Genomic DNA, 20,261 nt, shown 5'->3' on the forward strand with positions numbered 1-20,261 from the left:
GCAATTGGATTATATGTTTTTAACAGTGGTTGAAAAAAATAATGTGGTTTCCCTCAAAGTGATGTCTAGAAGGCCAAGGCCACCTTAAATAAGCCAGGAGCCAATGACCATAAATTAACGTTCACCCTTGGACAATTCTGTGTTTTTACCCTCTCAGACACAGCTCGGCTAGCATGGATATGGAGCACTTAGTCTGAATCAGAGTTTTCTTATTTTATCAAGCATTTGCGAGTTCCTCAGAGCGAACACTTGACTGTTAACCAGTTTAACCATATGGTTCAGTACCAGGAACAGGTTTGCTTAGAAGAACTTCGCTGATGCTATGGTAGAGGCTAACTACATTCATAGATTGGACTTCAAAAATTCCTGAGGCCATAATTAATTAGGCTCAGAAAGAGATTTCCACCATTAGCACTCCACCCTATCCTGTCTCCTGTTTCCTATTTTGTAGGTAATTAGTAAATAGTCATGATCTTTGAAGACAAAGCTAAGAAAGAGAGCTTTTAAGCACCAGTGCACGAACAGAGGTGGATGGGAAAATTATGTTAATATCCTACCAAGCCATCAACAGAGAGGACAATCAGCTAAGTGATATCCTTCCTCAGAGTCATCGGAAACCAAACAGGTTCTACTAGCCTTGGAAGGCAAACCAGTAAATCAACCCTTTTCTCCAGCCTCAGATCAAAGGAAGCAATAGAATATTAGGGTTGAAAGAGACCTCAGGAGGTCATCTAGTCCAATCCACTGCTCAAAGCAGGTCCAACACCAACTAAATCATCCCAGCCAAGGCTTTGTCAAGCCGTGCCTTAAAAACTGCAAAGGATGGAGATTACCCATTCCAGTGCTTCACCTCCTACTGAAATAGTGTTTCCTAATATCCAACCTAGACCTCCCCCACTGCAACTTGAGACCATTGCTTCTTGTTCTATCACCTTCCACTGCTGAGAACAGCCTAGCTCCATCCTCTTTGGAACCCCTCTTCAGGTAGTTGAAGGCTGCTATCAAATCTCTCCTCACTCTTCTCTTCTGCAGTCTAAATAATCCCAGTTCCCTCAGCCTTTCCTCGTAAGTCATGTGCTCCAGATCCCTAATCATTTTCGTTGCCTTCCGCTGCACTCTCTACAATTTATCCACATCCCTTTTATAGTGGGGGGACCAAAACTGGAGACAATACTCCAGGTGTGGCCTCACCAGTGTTGAACAGAGGGGAATAATCACGTCCCTCGATCTGCTGGCAATGCCCCTACGTATACATCCCAAAATGCCATTGGCCTTTGGGCACACTGCTGACTCATATCCAGCTTCTCGTCCACTGTAATACCCAGGTCCTTTTATGCAGAACTTCTGCGTAGCCAGTCGGTCCCCAGCCTATAGCGGTGCATGGGATTCTTCCTTTCTAAATGCAGGACTCTGCACTTGTCCTTGTTGAACCTCATCAGATTTCTTTTAGCCCAATCCTCCAATTTGTCTAGCTCGTGCTGGACCCTATCCCTACCCTCCAGCATCTTTACCTCTCTCCCCAGCTTCATGTCAAATGCGAACTTGCTGAGGGTGCAATTCATCCCATCATCCACATTATTAATAAAGATGTTGAACAAAACTGGCCCCAGGACCAACCCCCTGGGGCACTCCGCTTGATACCGGCTGCCAACTAGACATCGAGCAGTTGATCACTACCCGTTGGGCTCGACAATCTAGCCAGCTTTCTATCCACCTTATAGTCCATTCATCCAATCCATACTTCTTTAACTTGCTGGCAAGAATACTGTGGGAGACCGTATCAAAAGCTTTTCTTAAGTCAAGAAATATCACATCCACCGCTTTCCCCATATCCACAGAACCAGTTATCTCATCACAGAAGGCAATCAGATTGGTCAGGCATGACTTGCCCTTGGTGAATCCATGTTGGCTGTTCCTGATCACCTTCCTCTCCTCCAAGTGCTTCAAAATGGATTCCTTGAGGACCTTCTCCATTGCCTGTGTTAAATCAGAGTCAACCACTCTCAGGGATCCCAGTGCCACCATGGAGAGGGGCTATCAAGTCGAAGAGCAACTCTTAAGAGCTACACGGTAACCTGCAAGCCAATATCAGCCCCTATTAACTGACTGGAAACACACAAATTAGATGATGCATTATATTAGGTTTGGAGAAGGAGACCTCGATTTGATGCCACAGGGATTCAACATACCCACACCATCTCCTCAATTCTCCCTCGATTCATGAAGAACAGAGTCTACGAAAGGTAGTGTCTCATTTAACAAAGGTCTTAATCTAGCCAGGATTCAGAAACACATGCAGAAGTCACAGGTCACATTCCTGATCAAGCCATTAGTCAATACCCTTGCATTATACATAGGACCTTACCAAATTCACAGCCATGAAAAATGTGTCACGGACCACGAAATCTGGTCTTTTGTGTGCTTTTACCCTACAGATTTAGAGATTTCACAGTTTCTCAAATTGGAGGGCCTGACCCAAAAGGGAGTTGTGGGAGGGTGTTGCAACGTTCTTTTAGGGGAGTTGCTGTTCTGCCACCCTTACTTCTGCACTGACTTCAAAGCTGGGCAGCTGGAGAGCGGTGGCTGTTGGCCGGGTACCCAGCTCTGAAGGCAGCGCCCCGCCAGCAGCAGCACAGAAGTAAGGGTGGCAATACCACATCATACCACCCTTACTTCTGCGCTGCTGTCTTCAGAGCTGGGCGGCCGAAGAGTGGTGGCTGCTGACTGAGAGACCAGCTCTGCAGGCAACAACGCAGAAGTAAGGGTAGCAGTACCATACCAGGCCATCCTTACTTCTGAGCTGCTGCTGACTGCGGCTCTGCCTTCAGAGCTGGGCTCCCGGCCAGCAGCTGCCGCTCTCCAGCCGCCCAGCTCTGAAGGCAGCACCACCACCAGCAGCAGTGCAGAAGTAAGGTTAGCAGCACCGCCCCCCCGCCCCTCTACAATAACCTTGTGCCCCCTCCACAACTCCTTTTTGGGTCAGGACCTCTAAAATTACAACACTGTGACATTTCAGATTTAAATAGCAAAAATCATGAAATTTACGATTTCTAAAATCTTATGACTGTGAAATTAACCAAAATGGACTGTGAATTTGGTAGGGCCCTAATTATACAGCATGAATCAAAGAACAAGGTTCTCGTCAGCTGACATCTTCTGCCCACAAAAGAGGCCACTGTGTGCCTTCAGGGGCAAGTCTGTATTAAATAGATTGCAGTGTATGATCAGTTCCCAGCAATGTTAGCAGCTTGCAATCTGCACTGACTACCTGTGTGGTTCTGTGTGTAGTTGAAGGCATTTGTTTTTTACCTATAAAACCCTAAATAGCCTGAGAGCTGCATACTTGAAAGACTGCCTCTTTCCCATGCCACACTGAGACAGCTATGATTAGCAGAGGCACTCCCGCTGGTTTGCGCAAGGATAAAACAGAGGGAGTTGCTGGTAGAACACCATCTATGGGGGGCCCTCAACTTTGGAACTAGTTCCCCTGCTTAGTCAAACATCCTGTTCATTTGCAGTTCATACTGGAAAATCCATCTTTTTGGGGGATGGGTACTGCAGGTCTTGTTGGTACCAGGAAATGCTCTATATCTAGAATATGTAATACCCCCTGCAGGGCTGTGCTTCAGGCTGAACAAAATAAATTACGTAAAACACATTTATATAAATAATTGATTTATTGTAAAGTTCTAGTTTTACCCAGATTATAAAAATGATGAACAGTAGAGCCATATTCTAAGTTCCATGTTATACAACATGTAACTTTTAAGTTACTGTAAGTTTCTGTGAACGCAAAAGATAAAATGCAAAAACAGTATGCAATGAACCCTTCCTTTCTGTAGATAGCGAAGTTTATGTAATTACAAGAGTCCAGTCACATGTAAATCTTATTCTCCTCAAGAGCAGCTGATTTTATTTATCAGCATCTTTAGTATTATCTTTAATTGCACTATTTTAGTTTTAGATAGCCACTGCTGCACACTGAAACTTTGCATCAGGGTTCTCAATGTCTGTTGGAAGTTCAGTGTACAAATAGAAGTTTACTTCGGACAAGATCCATAACTGTCTTTAACAAACATGACGTGTTCTTTTCCTACCTGAGAAACTGGCAGGGAATATTATGATTTCCAAAACAGGGCAGAACAAGAGGCACTATAGGAAATTCTTGGATCCCTCTCTACCAGTAAACTTAAAATTGTGTATATTTTCAATTCCCATTTAAAATGCTTTCCCCCTCTATTCCCAGTCACCCACCTTGTGAACAAAGAGCCACAAATAATTTCCTGCTCAGGGCTGTTGCCTTTGACTGACAGAATAGTTTTAAGTATGCTGTAGTACCTGAAGTTAGTAGGACTCCCAAGGTGTCATCTAGCTCCAGAGAGTACTTTTATTTTAACCTTTACTCATGAAGAAAAAGATTGGTCAAAACGTATTACAGCAGCACTCAGTGCCCTACCCCATTCAGAATACATCAGGTGCTGTACACCAAAGAGTTGCATAGTTCCTAAAATGCCACAGGGGTACTGGGATCACTTCTCTGAGACAGACAAGTGATATTTTTTATTCTATATCTTTTTAGAGATATCCAGGTATGCAAGTACTTGCAATAACCACCAATTCATCCTGGGACTCGCCCTTTCCAGAATCCCCTTTTCTGTTGACTGCCACTGTGACACTTTTCCCTCCAACCAGGGAGGCGGAACGTGCAGTCCCTTCTGACCCTGAAGTTAACACGGCTTTTAAAGACCAGAAGGAACCTTTCAACTTGTTTGGTCCGCAATGAAGTAGGTTAAAACAATAGATGAGCTTCACCTCCCTTATCTTCTCCTCAGCATCAACATAACAGCCTTTTAGCAGCAAACCTTTTATGTCAGATAGGCTGTGACAACTAAGGCTGAAAGTTTCCCAACTTGTGACCTTTGTCCCCTGGTTAAAAGTGAATCTCTGTAGATTTGGTCTAGATTTTATTAATTTCTGCCCTCCTGTTTCTCAGGTGTGTAGTGATAGTCCACTGTTATATCTCCTACAAGACAGTGAATTAAGTCATTATGATCAGTTGAGTTATAGTGAACACTGAATAGGTGGAAACCTTTGGAGACAGTTGCAGTACCCTTAAAGATACATGTACATTCAATATCACTGATTACAATTATAGTCAAATGCAGTTTATATTGCCTAAATGTCTATATAGGCATGGAAGGAAAATGTAGTTAAACCCTTTGCTACTACTCATTTTTTTCAAATGCAGAATGAGAGCCTCATTTTTATCTTTTAAGACATCATACTTTCTGCACAATTGTAGAGAAAAACCTCTGGCTCAGAAAAGAACTATAAATGTTCTTAGATAACCTGTTTGAGAATGAAACAAATCTACTCCAAATCAGTTTCATTCTTTCATATAATTTACAAGATTCCATAATTACAATAGCAATGTATCTGTGTAACAATTACCTGTGTAACTGCAGTAAGTAAATGGTTTGAGTTAAATTATACAGGCACAATGGTGGCCCTGGATAAATAATAAAAATACAAACTTACCTTTTGCAAAAGTTTTGGTGCATGGAAAATTTGATTTCTCTGCTACATGGTTTTCAGAAACTGCTGAGTACCTGCCTTTGGAAAATCAGGCCCTTTGAAGTGTCCAGTTAGGCACTCGAAGACTTAGAAACAAGTGAAGGTTTTAGCAAGGAACAGCCCAAAGCTAGATGTGTGTTAATACAGACTAAGAGGGCTGAAAAAGGAGAGGTTACTCACTTTGTGCAGTAATTGGAGTTCTTCATTTACTTATCCCCAACCTTAACTCTGGTATTATACGGATTTTCAGCAAACTGATCAGAACATCTCACAAACTCACTAGGAATCATGGCCTTCCCTGAATTTTAACTGATTTACCTAATTCACTGTGGCTGTAAAACTACAAAACAAGGCTCATCCACTTACTAAATTAAGAGAAGTTCTTCAGTAATGCCTCTGCATCTGCTCCTCCAGTTCCAGTGAATTTACCATCTATCACAATTGGTATGAAAGGACTATCAGAAACAACTTTTTACTGTACGGAAAATGATTATTTACTTATACAAATCACAGTAATATTCCTCATTTGGATGTGGTTAATCTGGAAGACCTTTTAATTTTAAACATCAATAATATTACTCAATTTTAGGCATTATTACTTTCAGCAACATAATCCAGACATGACCTTGACATCAGATTTGAGCCCAAAGGTTATAAATTCTTTACGAAGTGAGCAGTTTTCCCATGGAATAGCAACAGGTCAAGACATATTTCACATCTTCTTTCTTGTGAAAAGGGAGTGATAATGCAGTGAATTTTTTGTGCTGAAGAGGTTTCTGAGCAGGACATCACGCTGTCCTCTGGACAATGTTATAGACGACATTCTGCCAGGGCCTGGAGGGGAATCCTCCACACTCTGAAGGAATCAGAATACTGCCCTTTCCTCTCCAATGTTAACCAAAGATCTTTAGACTCTGCATTCTAACTCTTTGATGTCAGAAACTGAGATTCTCTGAGGCTAACTGCGAGTGCAGTAGAATAAGAGTTAGTGTTAATTAAGTACCATTGCATCTACTACAAAGATGCTGAATTGTGAAGAGAGACAAGGTGGTGAGTAAATATCTTTTACTGGACCTATTTCTGTTGGGCCAACAAAAGGTATTACCTCACCCCCTTGTCTTTCGCATCCCTAGGAGCAACACAGCAATAACAATCTTCAAATATTCAAGATATATGAAGGTATAAGTACTTTTAGCTACACAATTTCTCCCTCTTTCAATTGCAGAATTCATTCCCCTCCAACCACACCTATTATTGCTCCTGTTAGAAAACTGTGTAATGGACGAAGTCTCAGTGGCATTTGCACTGACCTCATTCATACAGAATTTCCTTGTATGCCTCATCATAGGGGTTGGTTTGTTTCTTTTAAAATTATTCTAGCTATAATGGACTTATTACTACTGTGTATCACCTGGTAAATGTGCTAACTTTATATTTGTTGTATAACTTCCTGTATCAGGGAATGCCTGCATTTTGTACAGAGTTAAGCACTCTTAGTATTTAAATAAATAGTAGCAGTTATAAACGAATATGATATGAGAAATGCCTGGGGTCATACGGAGCATGGAAAGGAAAGTTTAGCATAAGAAATATTACATGTAACATTTGTATTTATTTTCTATACCCCTTCTTTTCGTGTATCATATATTATATATGTGAATAAATGCAGTATTTTTAGTTCTTCATATCATGACTGTACTACACAGTATTAGATATCCCATGAATTCTGGATATTGAGTTTGAGGAGGGCATTTCCCTACTCTCCCTTCTTCTGTGAACCATTTTGGTTTGAGTGTGGGGACAAGGGGGACATAAGTGTTGAAATGTATGAGTTAATACATACTGAAAAGACAAAATCTATGTTCTTACCAGTAACTGGGGTTCTCTAAATATATTGCCTCACATACCCATGCACCTGGAGCCCATGAGATGGGCTGCACAGACATTAGGACGACTGAAATTATTTAGCTCTCAGAGAGGGATTCATGTCACAGTGCAGCTAAATGTCAAAATAAAGGCTCTGAAGAGAAGCATATAAAGGTCCCCCCTCTCTGCATGGGAAACAAGTTCTGAAGAAATGGGGAAGAAAGACAGGTAAGGGTGAATTTGTGGAGGAAATATACCGAAACTGAAGTTCTAATCACTGATTAACAACCAATTCTCTCCCCCACCACCCCTGCACTCAAATTTGCTTTCATATATCCCCACTGTTGATATTAAACAAGCAGCAAATTCATCCCAGAAGGAGGCAATTTCTAACACATTCATGTATAACTTGGACTTCATTGAATTTTACAGGCGACATGTCCAAATACCTTGGGTGAGCTCTCCTATTGGAGGTTTTAAATCTATCCCTATTATGAAGGTGGGAGAAGGCTAAGCAAAAGAAACTCCCCCTCCTTCCCCCTTTAGGGCACTGGATAGGAGAAATTTTTAGACAAATACTGGGAAAATCAGATCCTTGTTGAGGCTATTGAATCTGGAAAGATATTGAGTACTAAGTCAGGTCTGAAGAGGGTACATTCTGAAGCTAGCAGAAATGTGCATGATGCACCAGCTGACCCTGAGGCACAATCAAATGGTGACCACTATTGGTGACTGAGTAATTAAAAAGGTTGTTCCAAATCTACAAGGTTGTCCCACAGGACACTTCTACAAAGATAAGCAAAATGAAGAATCAGCTTCATCCTGGTGATCTTAAGCCTCAGGGAGGAAGACAGAAAACAAGTCTGGTCACCACAAATGATATCAAGCCATGAACCTGGGCTCAGATCAACTCATAATCTGGATACCTGACAATAAAGATAATCTGTCACTATGAATGAGTACAAACAGGTAGACACCTCAGTTGCTGCAGCACAATCTAAACACCCTTTACAAGTAAATAGTTCAAGCAGACTACATCTTCTCCTTTTTCATCTACTTCTGACTTTGGCAAAGAGGCTGAGCAAAAAAATACTACAGATTATTTTTAGATGTAGACTCGTTTGCCCTGCGACATAGAATCACAGACTTTAAAGTCAGAAGGGACCGTTATGATCATGTAGTCTGACCTCCTGCACAACGCAGGCCACAGAATCTCACCCACCCACTCCTGCAATAAACCTCTCACCTATGTCTGAGCTATTGAAGTCCTCAACTCATGGTTTAAAGACTTCAAGGAGCAGAGAATCCTCCAGCAAGTGACCCATGCCCCACGCTGCAGGGGAAGGCAAAAAACCGCCAGGGCCTCTGCCAATCTGCCCTGGAGGAAAATTCCTTCCCGACCCCAAATATGGCGATCAGCTGAACCCTGAACATGTGGGCAAGACTCACCAGCCAGATACACAGGAAAGAATTCTCTGTAGTAACTCAGATCCCACCCCATCTAACATCCCATCATAGGAGATTGGGTCTATTTACCACTAATAGTCCCAGATCAATTAATTGCCAAAATCATGTTATCCCATCATACCATCTCCTCCATAAACTTATTGAGCTTAATCTTGAAGCCAGATAGGTCTTTTGCCCCCACTGCTTCCCTTGGAAGGCTGTTCCAGAACTTCACTCCTCTGATGGTTAGAAACCTTCGTCTAATTTCAGGTCTAAACTTCCTGATGGCCAGATTATATCCATTTGTTCTTGTGTCCACACTGGTACTGAGCTTAAATAATTCCTCTCCCTCTTTGGTATTTATCCCTCTGATATATTTATAGAGAGCAATCGTATCTCCCCATAGCCTTCTTTTGGTTAGGCTAAACAAGCCAAGCTATTTGAGTCTCCTTTCATAAGACAGGTTTTCCATTCCTTGGATCATCCTAGTAGCCCTTCTCTGTACCTGTTTCAGTTTGAATTCATCCTTCTTAAACATGGGAGACCAGAACTGCACACAGTATTCCAGATGAGGTCTCACCAGTGCCTTGTATAATGGTCTTAACATCTCCTTATCTTTACTGGAAATACCTCGCTTGATGCATCCCAAGACTGCATTAGCTTTTTTCACGGCCATATCACATTGGCAGCTCATCGTCATCCTGTGGTCAACCAATACTCCAAGGTTCCTCTCTTCCTCTGTTACTTCCAATTGATGCGTCCGCAGCTTATAACTAAAATTCTTGTTATTAGTCCCTAAATGCATGACCTTACACTTCTCACTATTAAATTTCATCCTGTTACTATTACTCCAGTTTACAAGGTCATCCAGATCTTCCTGTAGGATATCCCGGTCCTTCTCTGAATTGGCAATACCTCCCAGCTTTGTGTCATCCGCAAACTTTATTAGCACACTCCCACTTTTTGTGCTGAGGTCAGTAATAAAAAGATTAAATAAGACTGGTCCCAAAACTGATCCCTGAGGAACTCCTCTGGTAACTCCCCTCCAGCCTGACAATTCACCTTTCAGTATGACCTGCTGTAGTCTCCCCTTTAACCAGTTCCTTATCCACCTTTAAATTTTCATATTGATCCCCATCTTTTCCAATTTAACTAATAATTCCCCTTGTGGCACCGTTTCAAACACCTTACTGAAATCTAGGTAATTAGATCCACTGTGTTTCCTTTGTCTAAAAAAATCTGTTACTTTCTCAAAGAAGGAGATCAGGTTGGTTTGGCACAATCTACCTTTTGCAAAACCATGTTGTATTTTGTCCCAATTACCATTGACCTCAATGTCCTTAACTACTTTCTCCTTCAAATTTTTTTCCAAGACCTTGCATACTACAGATGTCAAACTAACAGGCCTGTAGTTACCCGGATCACTTTTTTTCCTTTCTCAAAAATAGGAAGTATGTTTACAATTCTCCAGTCATATGGTACAACCCCTGAGTTTACAGATTCATTAAAAATTCTTGCTAATGGGCTTGCAATTTCATGTGCCAGTTCCTTTAATATTCTCGGATGAAGATTATCTCCCCCCCGCCCCGATTTAGCCCCATTAAGCTGCCACGAGGGTAGGTGTTTGGATGAAGGGTACTGAGAGTTACTTTCTGACTCATGAGGAGAGTTCTACAGGGAGCTGACCCACTTTCTAGTTGATGTTGAGGGACAAGTTTATGCTTTTGTTCTTAAAATGGCTAGATGGTGTCACATCCTAGATAGCTGAAAGCGCTAAGTGCCAAAAGCATAAGAGAATGCCCACCTAGAAGCTAGACTAGAAACCTTATGCAGAAGTGGCAGGAACAGACAAAATGCATTGATACTTCAGGGAGAGGCATGTAAAAGCAGATGTCTGTGCTGGGTGCTACTTTTATGGGCAGCTGTCAAAGATACTGTAGAATGGGGAGGGCAAACTTTTTGGCCCAAGGGCCACATCAGCGTTGCCAAACTGTATGGAGGGCTGGGTACGGAAGGCTGTGCCTCCCCAAAGAGCCTGGCCCCTGCCCCCTATTCGCCCCCCCCCCCCTTCCTGCCCCCTAACTGCCCCCCTCAGAACCCCTGACCTATCCAACCCCCCCCGCTCCTTGTCCCCTGACCGCCTCCTCTCGTGACTCCCTGCCCCTAACCGCCCCCCAGGACCCTATCCCCTATCCAATCCCCCGTACTCCTTGTCCCCTGACTGCCCCCCAGGACCCTCTGCCCCTTATCCAACCCCCCTGCTCTCTGCCTCCTTACCGGCTGGAGCCAGCCACGCTGCCCGGCAGGAGCTCGCAGCCACGCCGCCCAGAGAATTGCATTAGCAGCGTAGTGAGCTGAGGCTGCGGGGGATGGGGGACAGCAGGGCAGGGGCCGGGGCTAGCCTCCCTGGCCAGGAGCTCAAGGGCCGGGCAGCATGGTCCCGCCGTAGTTTGCCCACCTCTGCTGTAGCATCTTCTAATGCTTGACAATCATGTCTTGTCCTTCCGAACGTGCTTTAAAGCCTTCAGACAGAAGGAGGAAAGACTTGTAACTGTGTTCAAAAAGGTTGCAGGCTAGGAAGCTAAGGTCTCTTCCATGGGAAATTTGGAGGTATTTCTCTTGAACCCCTTAAGCTTGAGAGTGAATCAGACACCCATTTTGTGTATGAGTGAAACATGCTCCCAGGCCAGACTTGCCTTCAGCCATAATGAGCCAACAACAACAAATTGAGAGCTAAACCCAAGCTCCCCAGTCTCCTGACTAAGAAAACAATTATGACTAAGATTTGAAAAACAAGAACAGAAAAGAAAAAATACTGAAATCTTGGAATTGATGTGAAAAAATCCCCACATTTGTTGACAGGCCAGAAGTCCCGAGCTGCATGGATACGAAGGGGACAGGGAATGAGGATGAAGGAGTCATTTATTCCTTTACAATACTGATCTCCTCACCAACATATATGGCTCAGGTGGCTCTTGGAACTCTGGGGAATCTGTGGAGATCACATTTAACCTTTTGTCCTTCCCTTGAGAAATTAAGAATGAGATTTTCAAATGCCTTTGGTGCTGGCTAATCTCAATTCCCATTGAAGGCAATGGTAAAACCTCTATTAACCTCAATGGGAGCTGACTTTGAGCACTTTTGAAAAATCCCATTCTTAATCTTCTGGGTGTGCAAATATGTGCAAATGTGTAAAGTGGAGTAGAAAAAGAACCCAAGTAAAAAATGAAGGTCTAAAATAAAATTTGGCTTTCCACGGTCAAACTAGGGGGAGTCCAACGGTAAAGATGACACATAACATGGAGAGAAAGCAGCAGGAGCTATTATGGACAAAGCCAAGGTTTTCAACAAAGAATTCACACATGCAGCTATGGAAATAAAACATAATCCAGAGGTGATAGCATCACAACTGAGAAATTAAAGTAAATGGAAAATAAGGATGACTAAGTAGTATTTAATATGTCCCTTCCCAGTTGTATACTATTATCCCATCTCTATTTTAATGTCTCCTCAGATGCCTGCAATTGTCATCCCGTTTCCAGAACTTGCCCCCTTGTTCTTCGATATTGAATTAGCTAGTTTTACCCTCCAACGTTTTTCTTAACACTCCTATTCTTCCACATTGTTATTCCACTCTCTCCTTTTGACTCTCCAGTTTCTATGCTTTCCCACTACCCTTGTTCATTTTTTTTTTCTGGAGCTCATTCAGTTGAATTGTAGCATGTTTCTATTCTTCTTTTCTACAGATAGAAGTATGTTTTTATATCATATCTAGCTACTGTGTACGTATTGCTACCTCTTCAGCGGGATGTTGAACTACGAGCACGGATAGCATTGGAAATATTAAGATAAACTAAGGGAATAAAATACCTCTTTTGGCTTTTACTGTCTGGTTCTTAAAAATGAACCCAAACATTTAACTCTTCCCTTTCCTTGCTCTTAATAATGCAATCTTTCCACGAGCAGCTGACTAGTCAAACAAACAATAGCAGGCATCAAAAGCATTGACAACTGGCTCTGAACATGGAGTGTGCTTAATGAGCAAAGATAATATAGGATTTAAGTTGTGCTTATTGGAGATGTACTGAATATATGCTAACTTACTTTTGTCTTATAAAAAGGCCCAAACCTCATCTGTGCTACCCATGATGACAGACACACATGCACATGACTAAGGAACAGGTTGGGTACCGTTCTTAAAGCAAACACCATTTGATGAAACAAGATTTGAGGATCACAGAAATTTGTCTGTTATGATGTCTCTTTTACCATTCAGCTTTTCATGAAAAAGTTGGATTGCTGGATTTCTCTTTACATGTGCTTCTGTTCACCTTTAAAGATACAAATCTAGCAATCAAGTTAAACTAGTATCCAACAACAAAGATTCAAGACAACACTTGGAGGCTTTCAGGATAATGAAACAACACTGGGAATCTGGACCTCCCGACAGCATAGAAAGCTTACCTTCAGCAGTGCCTGAGATACCATCAGCTTTAAAATTGCTCGTGCTTTTCTTCCTACGATGTTTCTTTCTGTTGGCATGAGGGGAGGGAGGAGGATCCAGTTTGGGACTTGTGGTGCTGGATATACTTGGACTTGAACACACAGAATCTCCCAAACCAGTATCTGCAATTTGCACAAAGCAGACAAAAAGTGAGAAACTCTATGAACAGTGCATCATTTTAAATAAATGCCTGAAAGATCCTGCCAAAATAAGAATGTTTTGAGAGATTACAGTTCTGTACTGCCTAGTAGTTATTTATATTACTGCATATTCAGATTCTTTTTAATTTACCATCTAAATGTGATTTTATTAAAATATCAATTCTCCCACCTGATGATGATGGGGTATCTGATTTGTGTATACTTACAGATAGCCAATACATTACAAAAATAACATTTTCTCACTAGGTTTCAGAGTAACAGCCGTGTTAGTCTGTATTCGCAAAAAGAAAAGGGGTACTTGTGGCACCTTAGAGACTAACCAATTTATTTGAGCATGAGCTTTCGTGAGCTACAGCTCACTTCATTGGATGCATACTGTGGAAACTGCAGAAGACATTATATACACAGAGACCATGAAACAATACCTCCTCCCACCCCACTCTCCTGCTGGTAATAGCTTATCTAAAGTGATCATCAAGTTGGGCCATTTCCAGCACAAATCCAGGTTTTCTCACCCTCCACCCCCCACCCCCAAACTCACTCTCCTGCTGGTAATAGCCCATCCAAAGTGACCACTCTCTTTAAAATGTGTATGATAATCAAGGTGGGCCATTTCCAGCACAAATCCAGGTTTTCTCACCCCCCCACCCCCATACAAACTCACTCTCCTGCTGGTAATAGCTCATCCAAAGTGACCACTCTCCCTACAATGTGCATGATAATCAGGGTGGGCCATTTCCAGCATAAATCCAAGTTTAACCAGAACGTCGGGGGGGGGGGAGGAGGGGGTAGAAAAAAACAAGGGGAAATAGGCTACCTTGCATAATGACTTAGCCACTCCCAGTCCCTATTTAAGCCTAAATTAATAGTATCCAATTTGCAAATGAATTCCAATTCAGCAGTTTCTCGCTGGAGTCTGGATTTGAAGTTTTTTTGTTGTAAGATAGCGACCTTCATGTCTGTGATTGCGTGACCAGAGAGATTGAAGTGTTCTCCGACTGGTTTATGAATGTTATAATTCTTGACATCTGATTTGTGTCCATTTATTCTTTTACGTAGAGATTGTCCAGTTTGACCAATGTACATGGCAGAGGGGCATTGCTGGCACATGATGGCATATATCACATTGGTGGATGTGCAGGTGAACGAGCCTCTGATAGTGTGGCTGATGTTATTAGGACCTTTGATGGTGTCCCCTGAATAGATATGTGGGCACAGTTGGCAACGGGCTTTGTTGCAAGGATAGGTTCCTGGGTTAGTGGTTCTGTTTCTCACTACTTGCCCACTACTGTAGTATTCTAGGATAATATACAAAGTTTTCTGAGCAATAATGATGGCAAGTAGTTTTTCCCTCCATAATTAAATAAATCATGAGACACAAGGTGGGTGAGGTAATATCTTTTATTGGACCAAGCTTTGTTAAAACAGAAATTGATCCAATAAAATGTATTACCTCACCTACCTTGTCTTTCCTGTCCCAGGACAACACAGCTACACTACAAACATAAATCAAGTCACCTCTTTTGTACTCAGCCAAAGGTACGATTACTTAAACATAGCAACTATGCCATCTCTCATACTTTCATAAATACACTTTTATTCCTGCATGTCTATTCTGTAGCCCATGCTTAGGTACTGAGGGGTAATGATCTGAAACAGAATGCCTCATCTAAAAATTTCTATCATTCTTAAAGCACATGTGCTGTTGGTGGATTATTTTATAGTATACAAGCTCTTCAGGCCCAATTCTCTGATAGGAGTTGGCAAATACAGAGAAAGGGGAAAGTCCCTCTCATTTGCTGGTTTTGCAACTCGATATATATATGGCAGCAATACAGTATAAAATTACATCACCATGACCATGTATTTCATATATTTTAAAAAAAAACATTAACACCACAAAATTGATTCACGGCAAAAGGTGCAAGGAACCCACCAGTCACAAATGGAATTGTGGGAATTGTGGAATTGTAGGAATTAGTAATACCACCTAGATTTGCCATACTGTCAAAGCCATGTCATTTTGGATTTTTAAATGACACTAGATTTTCATAGGCAACCTTAAGTTTGGTATTTCTTAACTATTGAGTGCTTGCTTTGTAACTTTAATCTTCTTTTAACATATTTTTTGTAATGGAATATATAAATATGCCAGCAGAAAAAATAATTTAATAATCCTTTACAGTAATATACTAACAATTGAAATAGATTTTAAAATTCCTTTCTCTTGAATAAAGCAAAATAATATAATCTGAGATTCATCATCACTGGGCCATAGTCTCATGTGACAAACTTGCAATTGGATCTATTAACGAGGACTTCTCAATTATGTGCAGTCCCACTGAAGTCCAAATTAATCCTGGGACACTGCACAGGCATGGGGGCGCTGCATGAGAAGACGCCATTAAAGGATTGGGGCCCTCTGATTGAATGGATCAACATAATCAACAACCAATTGACATGAGATATATAATGCACAGAAAAGGCAGACTATATATTTGTTATACCTAATGTTCTATTATTTTGTCAGTTTGTTGACACAATACAAAAAGAAAATTGAAAAAAGTATATTGGAAATTAGCCAATAAACACTAAAATATTAATTCAGAATATATCTTTTTCCCCCTTGTAAACTTGATAAAGTATCTAAAAATAAGCAAAGCCAAATATGAACCCCAAAGAAAAAGTTCAAATTAAAATATTTGCTAGCTTTCCCCCCCCAGTCTCCACAACAGTCTTAAAAAAATGAAACAGGAATATCATTTAACCACAGTTTTAATTATATGATGGGATCCTGTGTTGAAAGAAATACTTCTACGGTACTTTTCCTCTGAATCTGCAGGTGATTTTTTACTGAGGATACACTTCTTAGGAGTCCTTCATTCAGTCTCTGATCAAGGGTAGATAGGACTTCAGTTTAATAGCAATTCATGTTTTGGTTAAGAACAGTGCTAAATATGTAGAATTATTTTTTATTTACTCAGTATAATGTCCCACACATTAAAAAAATACTCTAAAAGATTAAAGAAAATGGAACTGCTGCAATTTCTGTGTTGAAGAACAAAGATGAATTCTTTTCTACTCAGTGTCTAAAACTGCTTACACCTGATTTGAGAGAGTCAAGGTAGGAAAGGTAATGTCTTCTACTGGATCAGCTTCAGTGGGTAAAAAAGACAAGCTTTCGAGCTCCAGAGAGCTTTGTGGAACTCAAAAGCTTGTCTCTTTCACCAAGAGAAGTTGGTCCAATAAAAGATATTACCTCGCCCACCTTCTCTCCCATAATCAAGGACCAACACAGCCACAATAACACTTCAATACTGCTGATTTCATATTTTCACACAAAAATCAAACTAGTTTCTTCATGTTTAAAAAAGGTTAAGAAACACCTTATAAGAAAATATCTGATTTAATTATTGAATAAATGGTTGTTTATTAATTGCATTCTTAGTTGGAAAATACTGAAAGAAAGCTGTGGGTGGCAAATTACACAGGCATATTTCAGGGATTTAAAAAAATTCCTATAAAAGCCACATTATTCCTTTTTCCACATCTGTAGGAATATTTTTAAATTAGGCAATTTATGATGTAAACTGAAAGAGAAGCATGGGGTACATATTTACTGTACAGTAGATCTAAGTAACTGTAAAAAGAGGTGCTTGAAGCAGGAGACAGCTTTAAAGATCTTGACTTCTCCAAGCGCAAAGAAATAAAAAAATAAATATTGGATTAGAACAAGTTGCTACTCCTGAGAAGATTCAAAATCCATTTGGGGAAGGGTGTTTTGTCTTTTCCTCTCCATTCCATACTGAGAGAAAGTGCAGCAAAAATAAAATGGATCAAAAAGATCAGAAAGATACAAATGCAAGGCCAAATTGGTGAAGCAAACAGACAAAGCATTACTTGTTTTGTATGTTTTCCTCTATGTTTGATGCCAGGAATGATCTGTACCTAGGACACCGTAAAAACATGACATTGCCAAAAAAGAAGAAACTCCTATGTTTAAATGAGACTACTCATAGTTAAGGCTGTGAGTCTGTCATGGAGGTCATGGATTCTGTGACTTTTCGTGACCTCCGTGACTTCTGCAGCGGCTGGTCTGGCTCAGGGGCTGCCCAAGCTGGGTAGCCCCTGGGTCAGCAGCAGCAGTTCAGGTGTGTGGGAGGGGGCTCAAGGCTAGGCGCAGGGGGTTGAAGGGTGCGGGGGGTCGCTTACCTCAGGGTGGGGGGCTCCCACTGGCATGGCCCTGCAACTCCTAGGTGGTGGAGGGGTTAGGGGGAGACAAACTCCGTGCCGCGTGCTGCTCATGCCTGCAGGCCCGTTCCCAGCCAATGGGAGCTGCGGGAGCCGGCGCTTGTGCCCCTCCACTGCCTAGGAGCTGCAGGGATGCGGAGCCGTGTAGCGAATCCCTGCCAGCCCCACCAACCCTCCCCGCCCCAGCACGAGTCCCGGGTTGCACCCCGTTCTCCCCCTCCCCCAGCGGCCCCCCAGAGCACCCCCACCCCAGAGCGCCCGTGGTCCCCCGCCCAAATTTTAGACACAGGTATTTTTAGTAGAAGTCATGGACATGTCATGGGCCAAGAATTTTTGTTAACTGCCTGTGACTTTTACTAAAAATACCCATGACTAAAACATAGCCTTACTCATCGTACAAATCATGGTTAATGCTCTTATGGCTGCTAATATTTTCTAATGCCTCTGCGGGTGTACTAATTACTCGTGGGAGCCTTCTACGCCAAAAATTTTAAAATTCTGCAAAATTCTGCAAATTTTGTTAAAATAAGACTACCAAAATAATTGAAACAGGCGTTATTATATAATTTATTTCAAAATACTTGTCAGCAAGTATATCTGTAACAATACAGACTCACACAAAAATTCCTCCAGGAGTAGAGAGTTAAAGAAACCCCCACGACCACACAGTTCCTGTTTCTCTGCTCCCCCCTCCTCCCAGAGCCCAGCTGAGGGGGGGGGGGGTCAGATACCCACAACCCCTGTCCCTAAGAGCCCAAACGCAAGGCACTCCCTAGCCCAGATACCCGCAATCCTTCCCCCCCAGAGCCCAGCCTCAGTTGCCCCCCTTCCCCAGCTGCGTCCCCCCCTGCCCAGATACCTGCAAACCCCACACCCCTCGAGCCCAGCCGTGACCTTCCCAGATTGTAAAGATTGTTTTGCCCTGAAATATGCATAACCTAACTTCTCTCATATATGAGACCTGGAGAATTACCCTAATATGTTAAATCCTTATGATCCAACAATCCTTTTCAAATAATAACCTACTATCCTTGAGTCAAATGGCTCTGGAGTGAAGAGTCTGAGGTATTCCCTCCTCCACAACCAGAAAAGAAATGTGAATCTTTGGTAAACCGATGCTGAGCTTATATTATTAGTGTATTAAAGCTCTATATTCTAGTTTCAGAGACCACCTTTTGAAGATGGAAGTTATTTAACATTCTACTGGTTTAAAATATGAGCAATCAAAATGTACTAGGCTTATACGCTGTGCTTTCCCATCTTTGACTACTTCTCTTTCCTGACAAGGTATTCTTCAAATTGAAAAGAGGGCTCCTGAAAACCCGGCTTCGGAAACCTGTAAATGAGTTCAAGCTTCAGCCCACTGAATGCAATTTCTTACTCCTGACTGAATACAAATAATGCATTTTATTTTGTATCAATTACCACGCGTGAGAACAGACGACCAGTGCCAATGCTATTAATATGAAAAAAGGAAAAGAAAAAGGCACGCCAAATTAAAGAAAGCAAGCGCCTCATTACTCCACATCGAAACCAGCTTTGACAGAGGCACTCGGACTCATAAGCTGCGTTTCACTGATTTGGGATGGGCTGTTTTGCAGCCATCCTGTATGTTCAATGTCAGCCATTAGTTCTTCCCAATCGGGCATCAATGTTCAACGCACACCCAAAAAAATATATAATACTAGTAATAATAATAACAATCTGCAGACTCTCCGAGCTTCAATACTTGAAGTATGAGTCAAAGAAGCAGTTTCACTTTTCACTCGGGAAGCTGACAAGCATGACTAGAGGGGGAATAAAATAACATTCAGTTCGCATAAATATCAAGCAGGCTGCTTGAGACTGATGGGCCAGGAATGTATTCTTAGCCATCATTCTGGCAGACAGGCCCAAGGACACTCATAACTTATTTTACAATCATTTAGTTTCAGCTCAAGTGGAAAACGTGACAACTTATCTCTACTGACAAGATGCCATATCGAACTGTACAATTAACTCTCCCACGATTATCTGCCCAACCCATCATTAGCTCTGCAGTTTTTGATGGACTGCACAGGCAGCTTTCCCTGATGATGGTCATCATTTTCAGGAGTGTATATCTATATTAAATAACAGTAAGGACAAAATCCTGTCCTGTCCACATTGCTAGGGAACCCTGTGTGCTGGCCAGTGCATCCTTTCCTCCAGAACTCCTACGGCAGATCTGTAAATGGCATGAGGGGTAAAATGCACCGAAGAGCACTTTTTCCTCTGAAAAGGAACACCATGTACCCCTGGCTAGTACTTGCTGCTGACCACAACATACACTAGTTGGCTGTGGATGGATATGCCCCCATATCCATGCTCCCTTGGAAATCTGATACATGGGCTGGTGCAGCTTTTAGCCCTAATCAAGCAGTAGTTTGAGATTTGAGACACAGAGGCTCCTTACAGCTTCTTCACCATAATATATCCAT

The 20,261-nt window shown here is 41.8% G+C and overlaps 1 protein-coding gene across 8 annotated transcripts in view; it reads right to left on the reverse strand.

The window, feature by feature from the left end:
- Positions 1-20,261, reverse strand: part of AGAP1 (ArfGAP with GTPase domain, ankyrin repeat and PH domain 1) — a 707,317-nt gene that overhangs the window by 148,225 nt on the left and 538,831 nt on the right. For all 8 annotated transcript variants that reach the window (XM_048870105.2, XM_048870104.2, XM_048870107.2 and 5 more), the window contains one exon: positions 13,351-13,512. In XM_048870105.2, coding sequence (XP_048726062.1) covers positions 13,351-13,512 — 162 coding nt within the window. The remainder of the gene's footprint in view (positions 1-13,350; positions 13,513-20,261) is intronic.

Source organism: Caretta caretta, chromosome 11 (genome assembly GCF_965140235.1).
Source record: "Caretta caretta isolate rCarCar2 chromosome 11, rCarCar1.hap1, whole genome shotgun sequence".
Classification (NCBI taxonomy): domain Eukaryota; kingdom Metazoa; phylum Chordata; order Testudines; family Cheloniidae; genus Caretta; species Caretta caretta.